General features: G+C 36.8%; 1 protein-coding gene across 3 annotated transcripts in view; it reads left to right on the forward strand.

Moving 5' to 3' along the window:
* Positions 1 to 23,301, forward strand: part of LOC105497679 (cryptochrome circadian regulator 1) — a 112,759-nt gene that overhangs the window by 61,177 nt on the left and 28,281 nt on the right. For all 3 annotated transcript variants that reach the window (XM_071071187.1, XM_071071189.1, XM_071071188.1), the window contains exon 2: positions 17,055 to 17,163. In XM_071071187.1, the coding sequence (XP_070927288.1) occupies positions 17,055 to 17,163 (109 nt within the window). The remainder of the gene's footprint in view (positions 1 to 17,054; positions 17,164 to 23,301) is intronic.

Raw genomic sequence — 23,301 nt, forward strand, 5'->3', positions numbered from 1 at the left:
TCATCTTGGTTCTTGATGGCCCCAGTATGTCTAGAGTATTATCAGGTCCTGACAGCACTCTGAGAGAGGTGAGGCAGAAGCCAATCCCTCAGGTAGCCCTTCAAAGTTGGGATGTTGGATGTGTGATCCAACTCTTTCCCTCCTCAGGGAGAAGGGGGAAGCTAAAGTTTTATATCTACTCACTCTGCTGTAGGCTGTGATGGGGGGTTGTGGCAAGTATTTGCGTGCTAGTTCAAACCACTTTTTTATTCTCAGTGGCCCCCAGGAGTCTAGAATATGCCAGATCATGTTAGCACTCTGAGATAAGTGATATAGATACTAGTCCCTTGGGCAGCACCTGGGAGGGATGGAATGTTGGATGTATCTTCCTCAAGGAAAACCTAGGAGCTGAGAGTTTCGTCTCAATCATATGGCTCTGTGCCAGGAGTGGAGATTATGATGGGAGGGTGTCTCCTGCTAGTTTCAGTGTGGCTAGTTTCACATTCTCCCAATGTGCAGGAGCTTCTCAACTAGTTTGTTTGTTTCTCACAAAGGGAATTGATCTATGTATTGCTGTTGAATCAGTATGTCGGTGGATGAGAGTCCAGGACTTCCTATTCTATCATTTCACTCACATTGTTCTTGTTTCCTTCTTTTTGACCCTCTTCCCATTTTCCATCTGTTTTTATCCATTCTCGCTTTTATATTCCATTAGTCTTTGTTTTGCTGTCCCACATGCCCTTGCTTCTCTCTGTCTTGTATCTTTGCTTCTCTATCCCATTTAGCTGTTCTTCCTTCCTCCATTTCTTTTATATGTCAGTCCATCTGTCTTTCCTTCTAAGAATACATACATCTATCCTTTGCCACTGCCTCTATAGACTTTATTTCATCTTTCCTCTTTTCTGCTCTCTCTTCAGCCTTCTCTATCATTCCTTCTCTTTATTCAAAGTGAAGCTGCTGCTTTCTGTCAGCCCTTCTTTTCCTTCATCTAGTCTTAAGACTACTACATATGTGCTGATGATCCCCAGTTTTATATCTCAAATTCAGCCCTCTACCATGAACTCCAGACTTAGCATCTCATTTCCTTTGCTATATTAGCTCTTGAATTTCTATTCAGATTTCCACTCTCTTATCATTTTCACCATTACCACTTTTATCCATGTCATCATCATCTCTCTTATAAAGAAGTAGTAACCTCTAAGTGATTTTCCTGTGCCTGCCCTTTTTTTGTCTGGTACTTATTTTCTACTCAGCAGCCCAAGTGATCCTTTTAAAGTCAAATTCAGGGCCAGCTGTGGTGGCTCACACCTGTAATCCTAATGCTTTGGGAGGTCAAAGCAGAAGGATTGCTTGAGATCAGGAGTTCGAATCCAGCCTTGGCAAAATAGTGAGACCCCATAGCTACAAAAAATTAAAAAGTTAGCCAGGTGTGCTAGTATGTGCCTGTAGTCCCAGCTACTTGGGAGGCTGAGGAGGGAGGATCACTTAAGCCTAGGAATTTGAGGCTGCAGTGAGCTACGATCATGCCACTGCACTTTAGCCTGGGCAACAGAGTGAGACTCTTTCTCTAAAATAAATAAGTAAATTAAATAATTTATAAAAAACAAATTTATATTATGTTCCAACTTCTGTTCAGAACCTTTCAATGAGTTCCCAACTCACTCAGAGTAAAAACTGAAGAGTCTACCATAATTAACATGGATACATGTGATTGACTCCCAGTAGAACCTGAACATCATTTTTCCTTTTTTTTTTTTTTTTTTTTGAGATGGAGTTTCACTCTTGCTTCCCACACTGGAGTGCAGTGGTGTGATCTCGGCTCACTGCAACCTCCACCTCCCAGGTTCAAGCGATTCTTCTGCCTCAGCCTCTCGAATAGCTGGGATTACAGGCGTGCACCACCATGCCTGGCTAATTTTTGTATTTTCAGTAAAGACGGGATTTCAACATGTTGGCCAGGCTGGTCTCGAACTCCTGACCTCAGGTGATCCACCTGCCTTGGACCCCAAAGTGCTGGGATTACCATTTTCTTATTATTCTTTCCCCTTAACTATTTGATGTCCAAGCATATTGGCCTATTTTTTGCTCCTCAAACAGGCACGAGGTCCCATGTGTCTGGGCCTTTATTCCCTCTGTGCTGTTCTGTTTTCTCTGTATAGGTCATTTACCCCCTTAGGTGTCTTTCTGCTCACATGTCATCTTCATTCATTAAAACTATATATATTTATTGAATGTAGTGAATAAAAGAGACAAAAACCTTACTTGCATGGAGTTTACATCTGAGTGGGGTTGGGATACAGGTCATTAACAAGTAAATAAAATGTATAGTATTTTAAAGAGAAAAACATAGCAAGGAAGGGGGCTCAGGAATGCTAGGGGCCAGAAGTGGGGAGAGGTCTATTTTAGATAGAGTGGTCAGAGAGAGCCTCACTTCAGAGATGACCTTTGAGCAATTACCTAAAGAAAGAGAGGAATTGAACCTGTGGATGTATGAGGGAAATGTATTCTGGATGGAAAGAACATCCTGTGCAAAGGTACTGAAGTAGGAGCATTTCTGGCGTGCTCACAGGATCCCAAGGAGGATGTGTGGTTGGAACAGAGTGAGTGATGGGGAGAGTAGTAAGAAAGATGGAGTCATAGTGTATTGGTTGCCCTGGTTCATTCTGTAGGACCTAGAAGGCCATTTTAAGGACTTCAAAAAAAACAAAAACAAAAAACACCCCACCAACTTTGAATGGGCTGGGAAGTCATTGCAGTTGGAGACTTTGTTCATAGAGATGACATGACCACTTGGCATCTGGGTGAAGACTGGACTGGATGGCAGTGAGGACAAGTATGGAAGTAGTGAGATCAGATAGAAGACCAGTGGAATCATCTAGGTCAGAAATGAAGAATTGAACCTGAGTTGTAGAGGTAAAGGCAGTCAGAAGTAATCAGATGTATTTTGAATTTGGTGTGTTCAAGTATAGAAGTAATCTGGATGTATTTTGAACATAGAGCTGTTAAGATTTGCCATAGTTTTAGATGTGGACTATGAAAGAAAGAGAGGTCAAGGATGATACGGTAGTGTTTGCCAATGTCCAATTCACCTTTCTTACCTGGGCTATGCAATATTTCAATTCTCAGCTCTCTTTGCAGTCTGGCAAGGCTGTGTAACTAGTTCTGGCCAATGAATTGTGTGAGGCAGTACTTGACAAAGGCAATGTAAAGCCCCTATGTGTTTCCCAGTTCTTCCCCTGCTGTGGAGGAGGCCTTGTGTTGGAATTATAGAACCACAAGGTCATAATAGCTGGGATGGTAAAGTCACCATTAGAAGATAACTAGCCGGAGCTGCAGTGAACTCAGCATGAGCAAGATGAAAACTTCTCTTTTGTCAAGCCACTGATTTGGGAGGTTGTTTGTTACTGCAGCGTAACCCTGTTCTATTCTGACCAAACAGGTGAGACTTTGCCCTGATTAACCTGAAGGATGGAATTAAATGAGATTGGAAGACTGTGGGAGGAGATGGTCTGAGGCAGTCTTCAAAGGGAGGTGTTTAATAACTGGAAGGATATGAATAAATTCTTCTGTGACTACTTTACATAAAATTATACCCCCCAATATCCTTCTACTCTATTTTAGTTTTCTCCATAAACATTATCAGCACTGAAATACTGTATGGTTCAAGGAGCTTGGAATTTGGAGCCAAGCTTACTGGGTTTAAAATCAAGGCTTTGCCACTTTATTATTCATGTGTCCTTGGGAAAATTACTTAACCTTTATGTTTCAGTTTCCTCATTTGAAATGGAAGAAGTACCTGTATCAAAGGGTTATTGAGTATAAACATTTAAAGTACTTAGAGCAGTGTCTTATACACACTTTCTAAATGTTTGCAGCTGTAATCATCATTATCATCATAATTATCATCTAACATCCAAACCTCATGATAGCAGGCACTTAATTTTGTTCTCTGCTTTATTCCCAGGAACCACAACAATGTCTGACACATAATAGGCTCTTAAAAATTGTTAATAGATACATTACTGGATAGATTGCATAAGTGACTCAATTTTTGCAGTAATGTCAGTTTGAGAAAGATCTTGACCATTGGCCAACCTTCAAACAGACCTGAATAGTTACATGTGCTAGGTCATAGATAAAAAAAATCTGGAATAATTTTTCAGCATTATTAATATCTTTTTGAAGGACAGAAATTTGAAATAGGGCTGTTAGACTACAGAAAAGCTTTATTCATAGATCTGGGATTTGGACACATGTTAGGCAGATGTTATTTTAGTTGTATGTAGATCCTTTAAATCCTAGAAGTATATCTTATACTTTATTTGGCCTAATCTGGTAGAGTCACAATGCAGTGGTTTCTAGAATTAGACAAGAACTAATACAATTTCTAGACTATAAATAGTTCTGTGTGGTTTTTGAGATCAGAGAGGTGTAAGTTATAAGGATTATATTAGTCTAATTGATGCCAGAAATTAAGTTATTTTAATCCTTTGAAACGCTTATTTGTGTATTTATTTTTTTCTGTATCAATAGTACTTATTTGCCTATCTATAAATAATCATGGTTTTGCTTCTTCCTTTCCCATCCTTATACCTTTTATTTCTTCTTCTTCTATTATAGGTTGAGTATCCTTTGTCCATAATGCCTGGGACCAGAAGTGTTTTGGATTTCAGATTTTTCCCCATATTTCTGAATATTGGCATTATATTTACCAGTTCAGCAACCTAACTCATTGAGCATTTCCTTTGGATGTCATGTTACCAGACATGGGCTTCTGATTCAGACCTTAAGAGAGGGTTCTTAGAACTCACTTAAGAAAGAATTTGAAGCAAGTCCACAGAGTAAAACGAAAGCGAGTTTGTTAGACAAGTAGAGAAACAAAAAATGGCTACTCCCTAAACAGAGCAGCAGCATGGGTTTCTTGACTGAGTATACTTATGGTTATTTCTTGATTATATGCTAAACAAGAGGTGGCTTATTCATGAGTTTTCTGGAAAAGGGGTGGAGAGTTGCCAGAAGTGAAGATTTCTCTTCTTTTTAGACCATATAGGGTAACTTCTGGATGTTGTCTTGGCATTTGTAAACTGTCATGGCATTAGTGGGACTGTCTTAACATGCTAATGCATTATAATTAGTGTATAATGTATAATGAGGATGACCAGAGGTCTCCATCTTGGTTTGGTGGGTTTTGGCTAGCTTCTTTACTGCATTCTGTTTTATCAGCAGGGTCTTTGTGACCTGTATCTTGCGTTACCAGTCCTGCCGACCTCCTGTCTCACCCTATGACTAAGAATGCCTAACTTCCTGGAAGTACAGCTCAGCAGGTCTCAGCCTTATTTTACCAAGGCCCTATTTAAGATGGAGTCACTCTGGTTCAAATGCCTCTGACAGTGTCAGCACTCAAAATGTGTTGGATTTTGAAGCATTTCAGATTTGGGATGCTCAACCTGCACCACATCAGTTAGGCCTACCAGATTGAGTAGAAAGCAGTGGTAGCAGGCATCTTTGTCTTCTTTCCAATCTTAAAGGAAGTGCTTTCAACATTTCACACTTACATATGATGTTTTCCCTAAGTATTTTTATGGGTACCCTTTTTCAGATTAGGGATGTTACCTGCTAGTTCTGGTTTATTGAAGCTAAAGGGAATTGAGATTTTGTTGCTACTCTTTATACATCTCGTCAATTGGTTATATAGTTTTTCTTCTTTATTCTATGAATGAGGTGAATTACAGTAACCAATTTGTAAATATTAAATGATTTAACTTTCTGAGGATAAGCCCAACTTGATCATGATATATAATATGTTTTGTATATTGCAGGATTTGGTTTGCTGTTATAATATGCTCATGAGTGAAATTAGTTTGTAATTTTTCTTTTATCCTATCTTTGTCTGGTTTTGGTGTCAAGGTAAATCTAACCTCATAAAATAAGTTGAATATTCCTTTTCTGTCTATCCTCTTTATGAAATTAGAATCCTTTTTAAAATTAGAGTTATCTATTCCTTGAATATTTGGTAGAATTCATCTGTAAAGTTAACTGACTCTTGTGTTTTTCTTGTAAGATTAAACTATGGACTCTAAAATTTAATTAGTGACTAAGAACTCCTTTTCTTTTATTACTCTTGAGTCCATTTTGGTAAGTTTTAAATTTCTTGAGTCAGTTTTAGCAAGGAATTTATTTCTTCTAAGTTTTCAAATTTGTTTGCATAAAATTGTTTATTTCTGTTTAATCCCTGCAGTATCTGAGATTATGTCCCCACTTTTAAAAAAATTCTTAACATTTCTTACTCTTCCCTCTCCTGTTTTTTTCTTAATTATTCTTGTCAGACATTTATATTATTGTCTCTTTGTATAATACATTTTGGCTTTGCTGTTTCTCTTATGAATTTGCATTCTTTTTTCACTAATTTCTGTTCTTTATCATGTTCTTCTTTTTACTTTTTAAGGATTTATTCTGCTGTTTTTCTTCATTTCAAGTCTTCAAGTATTTTCTAATTTCAAAACTTATGAATGATGCCAATTTAAAATTGATCCTGCTCTGTCACGCAGGCTAGAGTGCAGGGATGTGATCACGGCTCACTGTAGCTTTGACCGCTTGGGCTTGAGCCATCCTCCCACCTTTGCTTCCCAAGTAGTTGAGATTACAGGTGCATGCCATCACGCCCAACTAGTTTAGTCAGGGTTTCTCCATGTTGCCCAGGCTGGTCTAGAACTCCTGGGCTCTGGGACTACAGGCATGAGCCGCCATGCCTGGCCTGAAGTCTGAGTTTTAAAGTTGAGAATACAGAGAGGATTTGTGACGTACGTGTGTGTGTATGCGTGTGTGCGTATGTGTGCCTGTAACAGTTATCTCAGGGCACAACAAGCCTGTGACCACTTAAAACGCATTGTCAGGCTTGAGGTGTTTGGGACCACAGACGTTCCATGAATTTGCGTTGAGGTGATTCATTCTTGGAGGATTTTTTTAATAAAATTTTTTTTGAATAGTTTTAGATTTGTAGAAAATACACAGAGATAATACACAGAGTTCCTGTATGCTCTATATCCTGTTTCCTGTAATACTAACATTTCCATTTCCATGGTGCTTTTATTAAAACTAAGAAACCATAGTACTGGCCAGGCGTGGTGGCTCACGCCTGTAATCCCAGCACTTTGGGAGGCCGAGGTAGGTGGATCACCTGAGGTCAGGAGTTCCAGACCAGCCTGGCCAACATAGCAAAACCCCGTCTCTACTAAAAGTACAGAATTAGCCAGACATGGTCGCGCATGCCTGTAGTCCCAGCTACTTGGGAAGCTGAGGCAGGAGAATCGCTTGAACCCGGGAGGCAGAGGTTGCAATGAGCCAAGATTGCAATGAGTGCCACCGCACTTTAGCCTGGGCAACAAGAGCAAAACTCCATCTCAAAAAAAAAAAAAAAAAGAAAGAAAGAAAAGAAAAAGAAACCATAGTACTAACTAAACTCCAGACTTTATTCAGATTTCCACTAAGTTTTTCTTTTCCACAGTCCCATCTAGAATACCACACTGCATCTAGTCATATGTCTCTTTTGTCTCCTCTGTAACAGTTTCTCAGGCTTTCTCTATTTGTTATGACCTCTGTGGTTTTGAGTACTGGTCAAATGTTTTTGTAGAACGGCCCTCAATTTGGGTTTCTCTGATTTTTTTTATAATTAAACTAGGGGTTTGGGGGAAAATACCACAGAGGTGATATTGTTTTCTCATCACATCAAGTCAGAGTGAACGTAATATCAACATGATTAACCTAGTGATGTTGACTCAGATTGTGTGGTTAAGGTAGTACTTGCCAGTATTCACTACTGTAAAGTTACTTGTTTTTCCTTTCCATTCAGGGAGAGATTTTATTTTCTTTCAACCCAAACTGGCTAGAGACAGATAAGTTTCCTTGTAGTCCTCATCTGTGACTTAAGATTTTTATCTTTCAGAGCAGTCTGGGTATAATAAGCAAAAAAAAAAAAAAAAAAGGATTTGTGCCTTATTTACTAAAGCTTTTGGAAGCCCGCTTTATATTGAATCTGTTATTAGCTTCCTTTGGGTGGGCCTTGGGCTTTGTCTTCTGTCCTCTTCAACCCAGATGAAGCTCAGAGTTCCGAGGGCTCTGCAGAGATCCCCAGGGCTACAACTGACTTTAGCTTCCTGTGACCTATTATGTCTTCTTGCTTTTTGGACAACCCAGTGAATTATTTTAAGAACTTTTCTTTTGTTGTTGTTGTTTCTCAGTTTGTTAGTTATTTCTGTTAGGATATCTTAATCCGGTGTACTGTCAACAACAGAAGTTGATAACAGGTTTGTTTTGACATTGATTTGAATATGTTTTAAATATTAAGGCTTGTCTTGAAGAGAATATACATCCTTAGTATAGAAAGCATAATACTTACAGTCCTTCCCCAGGTACCCCCAACCCCTAGCTGTTTTTGAGTTTCTGTGATTTAAGAATACATACTATTTTTTCTGCTTTGGTTGCCCATTTCTGCTTTATCACCTTAAGCAACACCTATTAATTCTAAACGCTACTCAAATCTTTTCTTCTTTGTGCCTTCCCCTGCCCCCTTCCCCACCCCCACACAGTTAAGTTTCTTCTGGGCTGCCATAATACATTCTTCATAATAAAATGTATCACATGGCACATAATATCAATGCTCAGATATTGTGGTAGACATCATTACTGTACACTGTTATTCAGTGTCCCTTCCTGCAGGAAAATTATGCTTTCCTACCTTTTCAAGGACTAACTTGGTCATGAGACCTGTTTTGACTGATTTGTTACCATGGTATATCCTAAATTCTTCTTAATTGATACACACGCCTGTTCCTCAGCTTGAGGACGAAAACTATATTCTAGTCATTGTTAATGTTCTTAAAGCTGTCAAATTAATTTTCCTAAAACATCTTAGATTATTACATATTCTGTAGGAAAGTCGCATTATGTAGTACAAAGAGCACTGTGGTTTGGAGTCAGAGACATCCAGATTAAATTTTCTGCTTCATTGTTTACCTGGGTTTGGAAGTGTCCTTGGTGAGTTTCAGATTCCATCATTTTAAAAATGAGATACCTTGTAAAGTTGTTGGGAATGTAATATATGTAAAGTATCCAGCACAATAGACATTCAGAGAATATTATTTCCCATTTATGTTCCTTCTTCATTGACTATTGAATCAAGCCTTTAAAATCACTTTCTTCTACTTTCATTAATTTATTTAGTCATTAGATAGATATTTATTGAACTCCTGCTGTATGTCAGGAATTGGACAGTGGGAAGTGGTGAACAAGGCCTAGTTGCAGGCTACAGTCCAGTGGCCTTTAATTCTCCTTCCTTATCTCGAGCTATTGTATTGATACTTCAGGGTCACTGCCTACCATCACCACCACATCCTTGAAATTTTTGCCTAAGCCGCTCCCCATATCAAAACAGGGAAAGAAAAATCCAGAAATGATTTCTCCCACCTGATTTTTCAGAGCACATTAGTGATATCTATTTGTATTTTATATGTTGTATTCTACCATAGCCAGTTCTGTAGTGTTTATGTACATAATACACATATTCAGGTTCCTTTTTTAGGTTTTAAGCTCTGTGAGTATTGGAACCTCATTTATCTTTGTATGACTCAAATCAGTGATTGAAATTATAGAAGTAATTAACAGTATCACTCCTTCAAAGGCATTTTAGAAATTTTGTAGAGGAATTTTTGTTTGTCATAATGATTGATTTTTTTTTTTTTTTTTTTTTTTTTTGAGGCAAGATCTCACTCTGTCACCCAGGCTGGAGTACAGTGTGCAATGGCATGATCACAGCCAGCTCAGTGCAGCCTCAACCTCCCAGGCTCAATTGATCCTCCTGCCTCAGCCCACCCCAAGTAGCTAGGACTACAGGCATGTGCCACCATGCCTGGCTAGTTTTTTTTGTATTTTTTGTGGAGATGAGGTCTCCCTATGTTGCTCAGGCTGGTCTCGAACTCCTGCGCTCAAGCGATCCACCCACCTTGGCCTCCCAAAAGTGCTGGGGTTACAGGCATGAGCCACTGTGTCCGGAAGGTGCTAGTGGAATTAGTAAGGAGAGGCCAAGAATGGAAGATTTCTTTCAGTACTCACAGTAATCCCTCAAAATAAATAGTTGTCTCTAGGTGCCATAGTGTGCATGCACGTAGTTCCAGCTATTCAGGAACCGAGATGGGAGGATCACTTGATTCCAGGAATTTGAGACCAGCCCAGGCAACATAATGAGACCCTATCTCTAAAATAAATAAGTAAATAAAATAGTTTTTCTGAGTTTCACATAAATTTCACATGTTCTTCCAGATGTTTAATGTAAGTGAAAAACTTATTCATAGTGTTCTGAACCTAGAGACTAAGTCTTTATGTATAAACAGTAGGGTTTTTTTAACACAATTTTAACATACACTGAGTTTTCCTGGAATGCATTTATCACCTATATAAATAAAGGAAATATTGTACTTTGCTTTTTTTCTGAACTTTACTGTCTTGGTCAATATTTAAGAAAATCGCATCACCAAAGACAGTATCACTCATGGTGTATGGTGTTTGAGTCACTAGTAACACAACTGTATTAGTCTGTTTTATAGCTGTTAAATTTAAAATGATTCTATATGTAGGTGTGGACATTGAGTTTTAATTCATTGTCTCCTTATATCGTGCTCATGTATTTACCTCTAGAAGTACATGTTATTTCTTTTTAAAATATAAATGACTTTTCTTTAATTTCTCCTGTATGTTTCAATTAAAGCATTATATTAATGCTTTAAAATTGTGTGTATGGATATGTTATATTATCTAGGTCTTTTATTTCAGGATTTAAAAGAGGGCATTGCAAAATATTAGTTATAAAAAGTGATACAGGTCTACTGGTTTATGGCTTTTAGAGTCTGGCAAATGCAAAATTTGCTTTTAAAAGATATATTTCATTTTTATTGAACATTAAACTCTTATCTTCAGGGAGAATGTGTATCACAAATATCCAGACAATTTAAATAGAATTAAGTTAGATGAAAACACTAAAAATTTGTTACAAACCAGAAAAAAGAGCATATGTAAACTTTATTAAATTTACACAGACACAAATTGTTATATTTTTTAAATCTCTAATAAAATATAACAGACTGGTTAATGACTGAGAATCTCCATTTTTTTTCTTTGTGATAGTGTATACAGAACTTTAATTTTTTTCTACATTTAACTCTTGTTTTATGTGGATAATAAGGTTATTCTTGTAGTTTTAGTGATTTTAGTTTATATTCTTTGCATCAGTTCTTTGGGGTCAGCAATGAGTTGTTCTTGTTTAGATACTGTAAGTGTAGTTTTTGTTGCTGAGTGTGTAAAATATATTTTACAAACTAGCATACGGAACCACATGGCTTTACTCTGGTATAATACATGTTAGTTCTTAATGCCTTGTTTTCAGCAGCAATAGGATTATGTTGTATCTTACCATTGCCTTTTTTGGACTGTTTCATAGACAGAACTAGAAATTCTAGTTATATAAAGCTGTTCTAGCACAGACTGGAAAGTAGGTCATTGTGACGGAGTATACTAAACCGTCCACTGGTTGCTATAGCAATGACCTACTTTAGGAAAATATTTCTGTTGATTCATGCTGAAGTCATCTTTTGGAAGTGGTATAAGGAAGCTTACTGCATGTAATTTTTAAAATAATAGCAATAGATAGTGATCTCTGGAGGAAAAAAAATCCTTAAAATGTTTAAAGTGAAGAAATATATTTTGTCACCTAGTATCTCTTCAATTTATTTTAAAGTGGTGCATTCAGTATTGTAATTAAATAATATGAGGACTGTGCTTCTATGTAGGCAGTATAGTTATATGAAGGGATGTAATGTAGTAAGTTTTACTATCATTTGGTCTACTTAAAAAGCAATCTGTTGTATGTAGTTAATAGCATTATTAACTGAGCCTTCAAATGCGTGTAGTTCAAGAAAATAATATATATGCCAAATTGGAGAAGGTATGAAAGTATGTTCCTATTAAGATGATATCATATGTATTTTCAGTGGAATATATTAAAAATAAATCATTCATTCAATATTGAGCGTCCCAGAGCACATGCATTTCTATTACATTAAGGTTGAACTTGGTGTGTTCCTTGGAACACACTGAATCTGAACTCTAACAGATCTAATCCTTTTTCCAGTTAAGGGTAGAGGATTGAGCATTAGATTTTGTATAGTTTTGAAGTAACATTATTTATTCAGCATTAAAAAGAAATCACACCCATCACTGAGTTGATACTTTGAACCTGGGCTGTTGGAGGTATTATCAAGGAAAAATTATATGCTTAGAGATTAGTTGAGTCTTAATTGCATTGTACTTTGTTTTATAATATTCATAATCACATTGACCTTGCTACTGGGAAAGGTTTCCTTGAAATCGTAGTTCAAAGTCACATTCAGATGAAGTTATGAGTTCAAAGTAATTCTATATACAGGTATAGGCATCCAGCTAATTCATGTTTTCTTTTGTCATGCCCAAGTATTTACACATAGAAATGCATGGGGTGTTTCTTTAAAAAAAAAAAAAAAACAGGAATTATTCTCAAGGGAAAATAGCAACTTCTGTTTGATACATAGCTATCATGTACTAGAGACTCTACTAGGTGATTTTATGAGGCTTCTAATCCTTTTAGCAGTTATACAAGACATCCCTACTACGTCATTTAATCCTGTTTCTAATCTTTTCAACAAATTATACAAGGCATGTAATGAGATTTATTTGCCAAATATAGAAACCAAAATAGAGGTTAAGAAAACTGTAGTTAGAGGGCCTGATGGCTCATGTCTGTAATCCCAGCACTCAGGGAGGCTGAGGCAGGTGGATCACCTGAGGTCAGGAGTTCAAGACCAGCCTGGCCAACATGGTGAAACCCTATCTCTACTAAAAATACAAAAATAATTAGCCAGGTGTGGTGGCATACTGCTGTAATCCCAGCCACTTGGGAGGCTGAGGCACAAGAATTGCCTGAACCTGGGAGGTGGAGGCAGTGAGCTGAGATCGTGCCACTGCACTCCAACCTGGGCGACAGAACAAGACCCTGTCTCAGAAAGAGAGAGAGGGGGAGAGACTGACTTAATTTGAAATCCATCAGGAGGAGGTTTTATTTTATATATATATAAAATATATTATTTATTTTATATATATGTGTATATTATATAGAGGTAAAATTTTTTCATCCTCTGAAGGATGTCATGCACCTCAGAGGTTCAGAAGATATAGAAGTGACTTTCAGCTAGAAGATTTAAGGTTAATGGGATATGAACTTAAAGGGATGGGAATTGGGAAAGGTACTACAAGCCAAGGAAAGGGCCAGGAGATTGAATGTGTGGTGAAAGAGAAGTTTGATTTGGTGTGAGAAAGGGGTGTGAGGTAGGAAATCATCCTAGAACCCTAGGTTAGTAGCCAAGCAAAATAATTTGTTGTGTATTGTATAAGGATTGAGTCACTGAAAACCTTTGTATAGGAAGGTGTGCCTCATGAAGATTTGGAATTGCGTATAAAATGAATTAGAACGGAGAGAGATTGTTAGTAGGCAGATCTATTTTAAGGCATTGCAGTAAATACAAGCAAGAGATAATATGAACTAGAATTATTGTAGCAAAAATAGAAGTGAAAAGGAAGGAGAACACTAAAAAGTAATAGTATATAATTGTACTTACTGTGGTCAGGCACTATTCTAAGAGCTTCACATAGTTAATTTATTTAATTCTCACGAACAATGCTATGAGACAGGTCCTATTACTGTCCCAATTTTACAGATGAGGAGACTAGATAGGACTTTTCAGGATTGATTTAAGGATAGTAATTTGTTGATAGACTTGTTAAATTATAGGACGTCTGTGCAATGGAGTACTATGAAACTATGAAAATTGGTGCTGTAGAAGTATGTCCATTGCCTCAAAAAGATATTCACCATATATTAAACCAGAAACATATATAGCGTATCTCATTTTTCTTCTACTTTGAAGAAATGTATGCTAATTATCAATTTTTAACTTTTTTATGAAGTTAAAAAAATGTGTTTGTTTCTCTCTTTCTCACTCCTATCTCAAACCCCCACTTCCTAAGGGGGAGGTATGATTAATAGTTTGGTAAGTATTTTTCCAATTATTTTCTTGTGCACATATAAACAAAAGTAGATACATGCAATGTAAATTTTATTTTATCAAAGTAATATATGCAAGTAGTTTTAAAAGCTTTATAACAAAGAATAGCATCATAGTGTGTTCTACTTTAGCCTTCTCTTTTGCTTTTCTTCTCAGATCTTTTCTACTTAAAATATTTGATTACAAAGTACCTATATTATTTTTTAAGTTCTTCTATTTTTTAAATCTATGTAACTTTTATGTGAAATGAGAGATGTAAATTATATCTGTGGAAGAAGAACACCATACTTCAATACAGCTTTTAGTCCTTTGTTTCCTGAAGTACCAAAACAAAATTCTTAGGTTTCAAAACTTTTCCCATTGCACCACATTACTTTAGTCCATATCATTCTGTGCATTTGTTTGGTTCATATAATGTTTATTAAGGCCAGGCCTGTGATGGTTCATGCCTGTAATCCCAGCCCTTCGGGAGGCTGAGGTGGGAGGACGACTTGAGGCCAGGAGTTCAAGACCAGCTTGGACAACGTGGGGAGACCCCCACCTCTACAAAAACTACAAAAATTAGCTGGGCATGGTGGCATATGTCTGTGGTCCCAGTCGCTCTAGAGGCTTAGGTGGGAGAAGTCAAGGCTGCAGTGACCCATGATTGCACCACTGCATTCCAGCCTTAGCAACAGAGCACAATCCTGTCTCAAAAAAAAAAAAAAAAAGTTTATTAAAGGCATTAAGAATGCTTATTCAGCCTATTAAGAAAGGGAAAGGTTATTAATTATTAATCATACTTAATTCTTCATTTTATGAATTAATCATGTCCTTTGGGTTTATTTTCTTTTCCCATCTTACTGTCATTGAACTCTTGTACCACATAGAATCGTTTTGACCAAAAAGTTGAACATGGAGAACTCTTGCTGTTCTCAGTTCTTCCTCATTTCTGGTGGGGAAGATTTTGAAACTAATGTTGCAACAGAGATTAGGGGATTATTATTGCCTTAGATTACCCCTCCAGGACATTTAAGTTTTGTACTGTTTCAATTTAAGAAAACTTAAAATTGCTGGTTCTTTCAACTTCTTAATTTTTGATCTGTGTAAAAACTTTTTGATCTTTGTTCTGTCTAGTAACTCCTCTTGCCAAGCAAATACATAAAATTAGATGCTTCCCAATAAACGTTTGTTACCAGACATGATAAATTATTCATAGTTGGAGATAATTTTATTAAACTCCGATGCTTTTATATCACTATCCATCTAACAGCAACAGTCTTCTCCCCTGAAGTATTTGTACATTGGTAGTGAGTGGGTTAAGATGGGGATCAGGTGTTGGGGAGGTGACTACAAACCAAGGCAGAAAAGGGATGTGATAAAATATAAATGTGGGGATAGAAAGGATTGCCTCCTACTTGGAAACCCATGAGATTTCTTAAGGTGAAATGGTGGGATGTCTTTAACATCCTCATAAAAATATAGCACTGTGACTCTTCAAGCTGTGCTCCTAAAGAGGAAGATGGTGCTCCTAAAGAGGAAGAAGTGTCAGACCTGATTAGTGTACTTATGTCACTAATAACTACAGTTGTAAAAAATCAACAAGACTTATTTAGTGAAACGATGGGATCGGAATCGGTTAAGAGAACAAAATGATCTAGACCAAGCAACTTTTTAGAACAATCTGTCCAGTAGAACTTTCTGCAATGATGGAAATGTTCTGTAGCTATACTGTTCAGTATGGTAGCCACCAGCGATACATGTGGCTGTTGAGGACTTGAAATGTGGCAAGTGTGACTAAGGAACTGATTTTTAAATTTAACTAACTTAAATTTAAATGGCTACATGTGGCTTTTGGTTACCATATTAGATAGTACACTTTTAGAATATGCATTTCCCTGCTTCTTAATCACTCCTCTTCACAAGTAAGACATAATCACTATTCTGAAAGACCATGTGGCCTGTGGAAAAGACAGATAAATACTTAACCTTAAGATCAAGAACATAAAAGAAGCAAAATAGGAAATAAGATATGTCCAGCTGAAAAGAACAGAATCTAGATGAAAACATGAGTCAAATAATAAGATTGGACCTTCCATGGGTGATATCTCTTTTAAATTTGCTCTTGGGGAATGTTCCATTTCTTCACAACAGAAGATGCAAAGTAAGCAGTCTCCTGGTACTGTCCCAGAATTTTCCTAGATGTCTGTCATGTGTAAGCCTTGTTACTACTTACTTCATTGAAAAAAGCTATAATCTCCACCCCAACTCCATGAAACCTTTTCTTATTTTTAGAAGTTAATCTGGCATTTTCTACACTCAGAGAATTAATAACCACATAATTTGGCATCTACTTATTATTAGTTTCTTTTTTAATAAATTAGAAACTTGAAAATGGGCATTATGATTTCAATCTCTTAAACGATTACAATATTACAGAAAAGTACTCATATTCTTTTTTTTTTTTTGTCCCCTCAGATTCCTTTTTACCATGATATTCTTATTCACTTGCTTATTCATTATATAGGATGTTTCTGGTTTTTTACCCCCAGTAGCAGATATTCTAGATTTTTCAAGTTTTCCTTTCTATATGAAAAGCCATTTTCGTGTAGAAAGTATTTCATCAAGTTTAAATAATGAAACCAATTTCTTTAATTGCTTTGATACTTCTTTATATATTTTTATGTTCACAAATTAAATTTTTGCTAAGTCACTTTTATTTAATGAAAATTAGTGATTTTATTCAGTATTTCATTAAAATACTAGGTAATTTGTGCTGTAATTAAAAAATATATATTAGTATGTTTTTTGGAAAAAGTAATTTATATATCAATAAGAGGTAATAAGATGATAGGTTGGCATTTCAACTTTTAGAATAACATGATTTTGTAATAATTTATGTCTTCTAAATATATATTTTTAATAATTTAAATAATATTTTCTTCTCTCTAGATTTTTGCTTCAGTGTCTTGAGGATCTTGATGCCAATCTACGAAAATTAAACTCCCGTCTGTTTGTGATTCGTGGACAACCAGCAGATGTGTTTCCCAGGCTTTTCAAGGTAATTTGAAAAATATTTGCATAAAACAATATTTTCTCAGAGAATATTACATATTTGGTAAATAAGGTTTTTTGGCTAATTTAAGGTGTAGAGAATATAAGTATTTTCAGGTAAAATTTTTGTGGTTTTTTCTTTATTTAATGAAAAAGCTACACGTGGTAAAAATCAGACAGTGGGAAAATAGTTTACAATGAAAAGTTCAATCGTTCTTCTACCTTAAACTGCTAGTTCCCCTCCCAGAAGCAACAACTACTACCAGTTTCTTATGTATCCAATTCCAGTTTATTGTGTATCCAATTAGAAATATTTTTTGCATAAAAAAAGAATTTTTGTGTGTGTGTGCATATTACACACACACACACACACATATCCATGTGTTTGTGTCTGTGTTACTATCCCCTTTGTTAAAAGTTGAAATAACAAACACACTATACACGCCATTCTCTGCCATGCTTTATTCACATATCCATATAGAAGTTGTTCCATATCATTTCCTCAGTCTTTCAGATGACTTCATAGTTTTCCATTTTGTAGATGGCTATAATTTTTTAAACTAGCTTTCTACTGAACGTTTAATTATTTTCTCTGTAGGCCTTTTGTTAATACAAATGCCAGTGAACATACTTGTCCACATTTATGAATCTTTGCTCACATGGGCCAGTACATTTGTGAGATAATTCTTAGAAGACTTTCTGGGTCAAAGGGTTGTAACAATGGACATTTTACCAATAATACAGAACGTGTAGTGCTTTTTTTTTTTTCTTTTTTTGAGATGGAGTCTCGCTCTTATCGCCCAGGCTAGAGTGCAGTGGTGCGATCTCGGCTCACTGCAATGTCTGCCTCCTGGGTTCAAGTGATTCTTTTGCCTCAGCCTCCTGAGTAGCTGGGATTGCCGGCGCATGCCACCATGCCTGGCTAATTTTGTACTTTTAGTAGAGACAGGGTTTCACCATGTTGATCAGGCTGGTCTCAAACTCCTGACCTCAGGTGATCCACCTGCCTCGAACTCCCAAAGTGCTGGGGTAACAGGTGTGAGTCACCGCGCCTGGCACTGTAGTGCTTTTTAAAAAACTTAGTAGGAGCTTAAAAATCTTTAAAAATGTTTAAAATACCTATTATTTTTTCTTCCCATTTTTCGAAATGAAAAAAATTAGGCCTAGAGAGTAAATGAGTTGCCCAAAATCATACAACTAGCTCATGGAAATGCCCAGACCAGAAACTGAGTTTCCTCATTGCCGTTTTTATATTCATCTCTTCCTGTTTATTACTGTATTAGTCCATTCTCACATTGCTGCAAAGAAATATCTGAGACTGGGTAATTTATAAAGAAAAGAGATTTAATTGGCTCACGATTCTGCAGGCTGTACAGGAAGCATAGTGGCTTCTGGGAAGGCCTCAGGAAACTTACAGTCATGGTGGAAGGTGAAAGGGAAGTGAGAACTTCACATGGCCAGAGCAGGAGGAAGAGAGAAGTGGGGAGGTGCCACACTTAAAAAAAAAAGAACAGATCTTGCAAGCACTCACTCACAATCAGAGCACCAAGGGGGGAAATCTGCCCCCATGATCCAATCACCTCCCACCAGGCCCCACTTCCAACACTGGGGATTATAATTCAACTTGAGATTTGGGTGAGAACATAGATTCTAAACCATATCAACTATTAGACTTTATAAATGTGTATCTGCTTTTTCTTGAAGCATTTGATTCATCAGATTTTGAAATAGCAATGTTTCTATTTGTATTTCTTAATGTAGAAGGGAACAGCTCCCTTCTGTGAATGAGAAGATCAATCCCCAGTGCTGGGAATCAAATTAACATTACTTAGCCCTTTTTTTTTTTTTTTTTTGCTTGTATGAAAGACACATTTAATGTTAGTGAAAATTTACATTCATTAAAGAGTGTTCACAACTGTAATACATCAACTTAGAATTTAACCTAGGTATTTGGGAGAGTTCTAACAAGAAAGCATATCAGAAGCAATGATAAGAATTTATCAGCAACTCATGAGTGTAAGAGTGTGTGTGGATAATTGTTTCAACCCTATCTCTAAATCTGTTTGGTATAAATAAAATGAATCCTAAGTGGAGTTGCCTTTTTTTGTTTGGGGCCAGGGAGACAGAGTTTCGCTGTGTTGCCCCGCTTATAGTGCAGTGGTGCCATCGTAGCTCATTGCAGCCTCAAACTCCTGGGCTCAGGTGATCCTAGGACTACAGAATTGAATAGCTAAGACTACAGTTGTATACCACCATACTCGGCTAATTTTTTTTTTTTTTTTTGGTAGTCTTGCTGTGTTGCCCAGGCTAGTCTCAATCTTCTAGCCTCAGACAATCTTCCTCCCTCAACCTCCTAAAGCATTGGGATTACAGGCATGAGCCATAGCACCTAACCCTAGTTACTTTAAAATAATAAAATTCTTATTTACTTGTTTTGAACCAACGTTTTTCAAACCAGCGAGTGTTCTTTGTTTTGAGATTTCTTCTGCCTAAAATAGCACATTATTGGGCCAAACTATCTTCTGTATTTAAATGATGTCCTATCTTATCAATTTGGCAGAGGGTTTCCACATGGGCCATAATATACAAATACATGAACACATACATATACATATAGTACTTATTATTTTATTCTGATTTTTTCTTTAGCTGCATATAGTAGTCTGTATAAAATGCCATTTATGAAAACTTCCTTTTAGATTTATTTACCATATCTAGAGCCATAGAGGGAATTAATTCCTTTTTTATTGAATTAATGTTTTGATTTTTACTTTTTGCTTATAGGTTCAACATGCATGTGTCTTTTTTTTTAGGAAAAAAAGGCTGAAAGGATATACAATTAAAAGCATATCATCCCCCACCTTCACCCTAACCATCAGAACCACAGTTTCTCTGAGGGAGAAGATTCTTCTGTCATTAACTAGCTGAGTCACTTAATTAGTGTCTCAGGTCTTAATATGGTTCTAGTACAGCAAGTAGTGGGATTTTTAATAGGTAATTAATCTGGTTTTCCACATTGGAGGTAAGACTAGTTTAGACCTGGTAACAGTGCCCTTAGTTAATTGGGATAGTTGTGGCAGTGGCTCCAGTACTGATATCTCCCCTAGTATGTATCTTTCTTCTGTGTCATTCACTCAATTTATTCTGTTTATAAGGAGTAGATTCAGGAATGGGTCAGAACATTTTTATACACACATAAGTAAACACATATATATCTAATAAACTATCATCATTTTTTCTGGCGTTTTTTTACTTAGTTTTTTTTCTAAGTTAAACTTTGACTTAATATAGGCTAACAAGGTGACTTTTTCTAGGCCCTGCAGAAACTTCTAATAAGGAGTTTAAATTATTGGTTTTAGAGACTAGGTGCATAATTAATATCTAGATTTTTAAAAAACATTCTCATATCTATTTCTTTTTTTTAATTATTTCTGTTTTTTATTTTTTTTGAGAGAGAGTCTCGCTCTGTTGCCCGGGCTGGAGTGCGGTAGTGCTGTCTTGGCTCACTGCAACCTTTGCCTTACAGGCTCAAGCCATTCTTGTGTCTCAGCCACCCAAGTAGCTAAGATTATAGACATGCACCACCATACCTTGCTAATTTTTGTATTCTTAGCAGAGAAAGGGTTTCACCAGTTGACCAGGCTGGTCTTAAACTCCTGGCTTCAGGATCCAGGAGTCTCCACCCGCCTTGGCCTCCCAAAGTGCTGGGATTACGGGCATGAGCCACTGTGCCCGGCCTCATTATATCTAAGAAACAGAGACACATGGCTAAAGTCTATAGATGGCCACACTGAAGCATTATAAAATGTTTTGTTCAAAATCACAGAATAAAAGAACATATAAAGCCACCATTTTTCAACAGTAAAATTTATATTATGCTTTTTTAAGTTACTTTGGATCTTGCTTTATTAATTCATGACACATACTTGATAGAATGTATTCAACAGATACTAATTGAGTGCCTGCTATATACAAGGCTGTGTCCGAGGTACTGGAGATACAGTAGTGAAACAAACAAAAAATTTCTATCTTCATGGTGCTTACACTGTAGTGGAAGGAGACAGATGGTAAACAAATAAGTAAATGTACAATGTCAGGTGGTGATGCGTGCTATAGAGAAGAGTAAAATGTGGGATAGTAAATGTCAAGGTGAGGGAAAGTTAGTTACTTTATGTGGAATCATAGAAGGCCTCACTGATAAGGTGACATTTGAGCAAACATGAAAGGAGTGAGCCATGCATCTGGGGTGTGGTATATCATATCCACAATATTTTGCAGCTCTTTCCTTCAAAAGGTAGCATTTATTTCCCTACCCCCTTTAACCTGACTTGCCCTTATAACTTGTTTTAACCAAGTGTCAAAGAAGACATTGTGAATTCTAAATCCTAGGCCTTAAGCGACCTTTCAACTTCTACTTTTCCCCTCTTAGGATGCTCCATCTATCATGTAAGAAAGCCTGGGGTAGAATATCTAACTTTGGGAGGCCACATACAGAGATTGGACCAAACAACAGCCAACATCAAAGTCTGAGATGTGTGTTTGACTATCTTAGGCACTCCAGCCCCAGCCAGGCTGCCAGTGAATTACAGCCTCATGAGCAGATCCAAGTGAAACCAATAAAAGAACTATCCAGTTACCTGACAGAATTTTGAGAATTAATAATTCCACTAAGCTAACTGAAACATGGGGAAGGAGCATGGAAGGCAGAGGAAACAGCAGTTAGCAAAGGCCTTGAAGTAGACATGTGCATGATTTGTTTAGGGAACAACAAGAAGGCCAGTGTCTAGGGCACAGTGAGTGAAAAGAAGAAATGGCGTCAGAGAGGTGGCTGGAAGCCAGATCATAGGGCTCTATAATCATGTTAGGAACTTCAGCCTTTACTCGGACTGAAGTGGATGCCATTGGAGAGTTTTGAGTAGAAGAGTGACATGATTTAACTCATGATTTAAAAGAATTTCTCTGACTGTTTGTGGAGAATACACAGGGGGTTGAAAGTATTGTAGAGGAAGAAGCAGAAAGATCAGTTAGGAAGCCATGGCAGTTACTTAGGAATAAGATGATGATGACCAGGACCAGGGTAGCTATAGAGGTGTTGAGAAGTGGTAGGGTTTTGGATATATTTTTTAAATAGAGGCTATAAGGTTTGCCTGTATGTGATATATGAGAGTCAAGGATGACTCTAAGTTTTTAGCCTGGACACATGGTAGGATGGATTCCCATTTAATGGAATAACAAAGACTATGGAGGAACAAGTTTAAGGGAAAAATAAGGAGTTCATTTTATAAATTTTTAATTTGGGATGCCTTTTAGGCATCTTAGTGTACATGTTGAGAAGGCATTCAAGTCTAGTGCTCAGGGAGAAGTCTGGACTAAATTTAGGACTCTTCAGTATATAAATAGTAGTTTAGACCCTAAGACTAGAGTTATGAAACAGAAGGAAAGGATGATGGATGGATGGATGGAAATTTTTAGAGTTTTACTTCTTTGTATTTGGATTATTTTCTGAGGTAGCTTAACATTTTTATGTAATTATACTGTTTAATTTACTGTCAATTTAAAAATAAATGCCTTCTCCTAGGACATATGTGCTTTACAACTTTTAGTTTTACTATCAAATTTTACATTTCTTAATTATTTTCACAGTATATTAATTATGACTTCAGAACTTTTTTTTTAATTGTTTGGGAGTTCTATTTCTTTTGTTTTGTTTTTGTTTTTGTTTTTTGAAACCAAGTGTCACTTTGTCACTCAGACTAGAGTGCAGTGGCACAATCTCAGCTCACTGCAACCTCCACCTCCTGGGTTCAAGTGATTCTCATGCCTCGGACTCCTGAGTAGCTGGGACTACAGGAGTGTGCCACTGTGCCCAGCTAATTTTTGTATTTTTAGTAGAGATGAGGTTTCACCATGTTGGCCAGGCTGGTCTCGAACTCCTGACCTTAAGTGGTCTGCCTGCTTTGGCCTCCCAAAGTGCTGAGATTACAGGTGTGAGCCACCACGCCAAGCCAAGAACTTTATATTCATTTAGTTGTTCATACTCCTTTCTGATTAACGAGTAATTGTAATACACAAAAATAGATACAAATATTAGTGCTTAAAATTGCCAAGTGCTTGAGCCTAGGAGTTTGAGACCAGCCTGGGCAAC

The sequence above is a fragment of the Macaca nemestrina genome, chromosome 10 (assembly GCF_043159975.1).
Source record: "Macaca nemestrina isolate mMacNem1 chromosome 10, mMacNem.hap1, whole genome shotgun sequence".
NCBI lineage: Eukaryota > Metazoa > Chordata > Mammalia > Primates > Cercopithecidae > Macaca > Macaca nemestrina.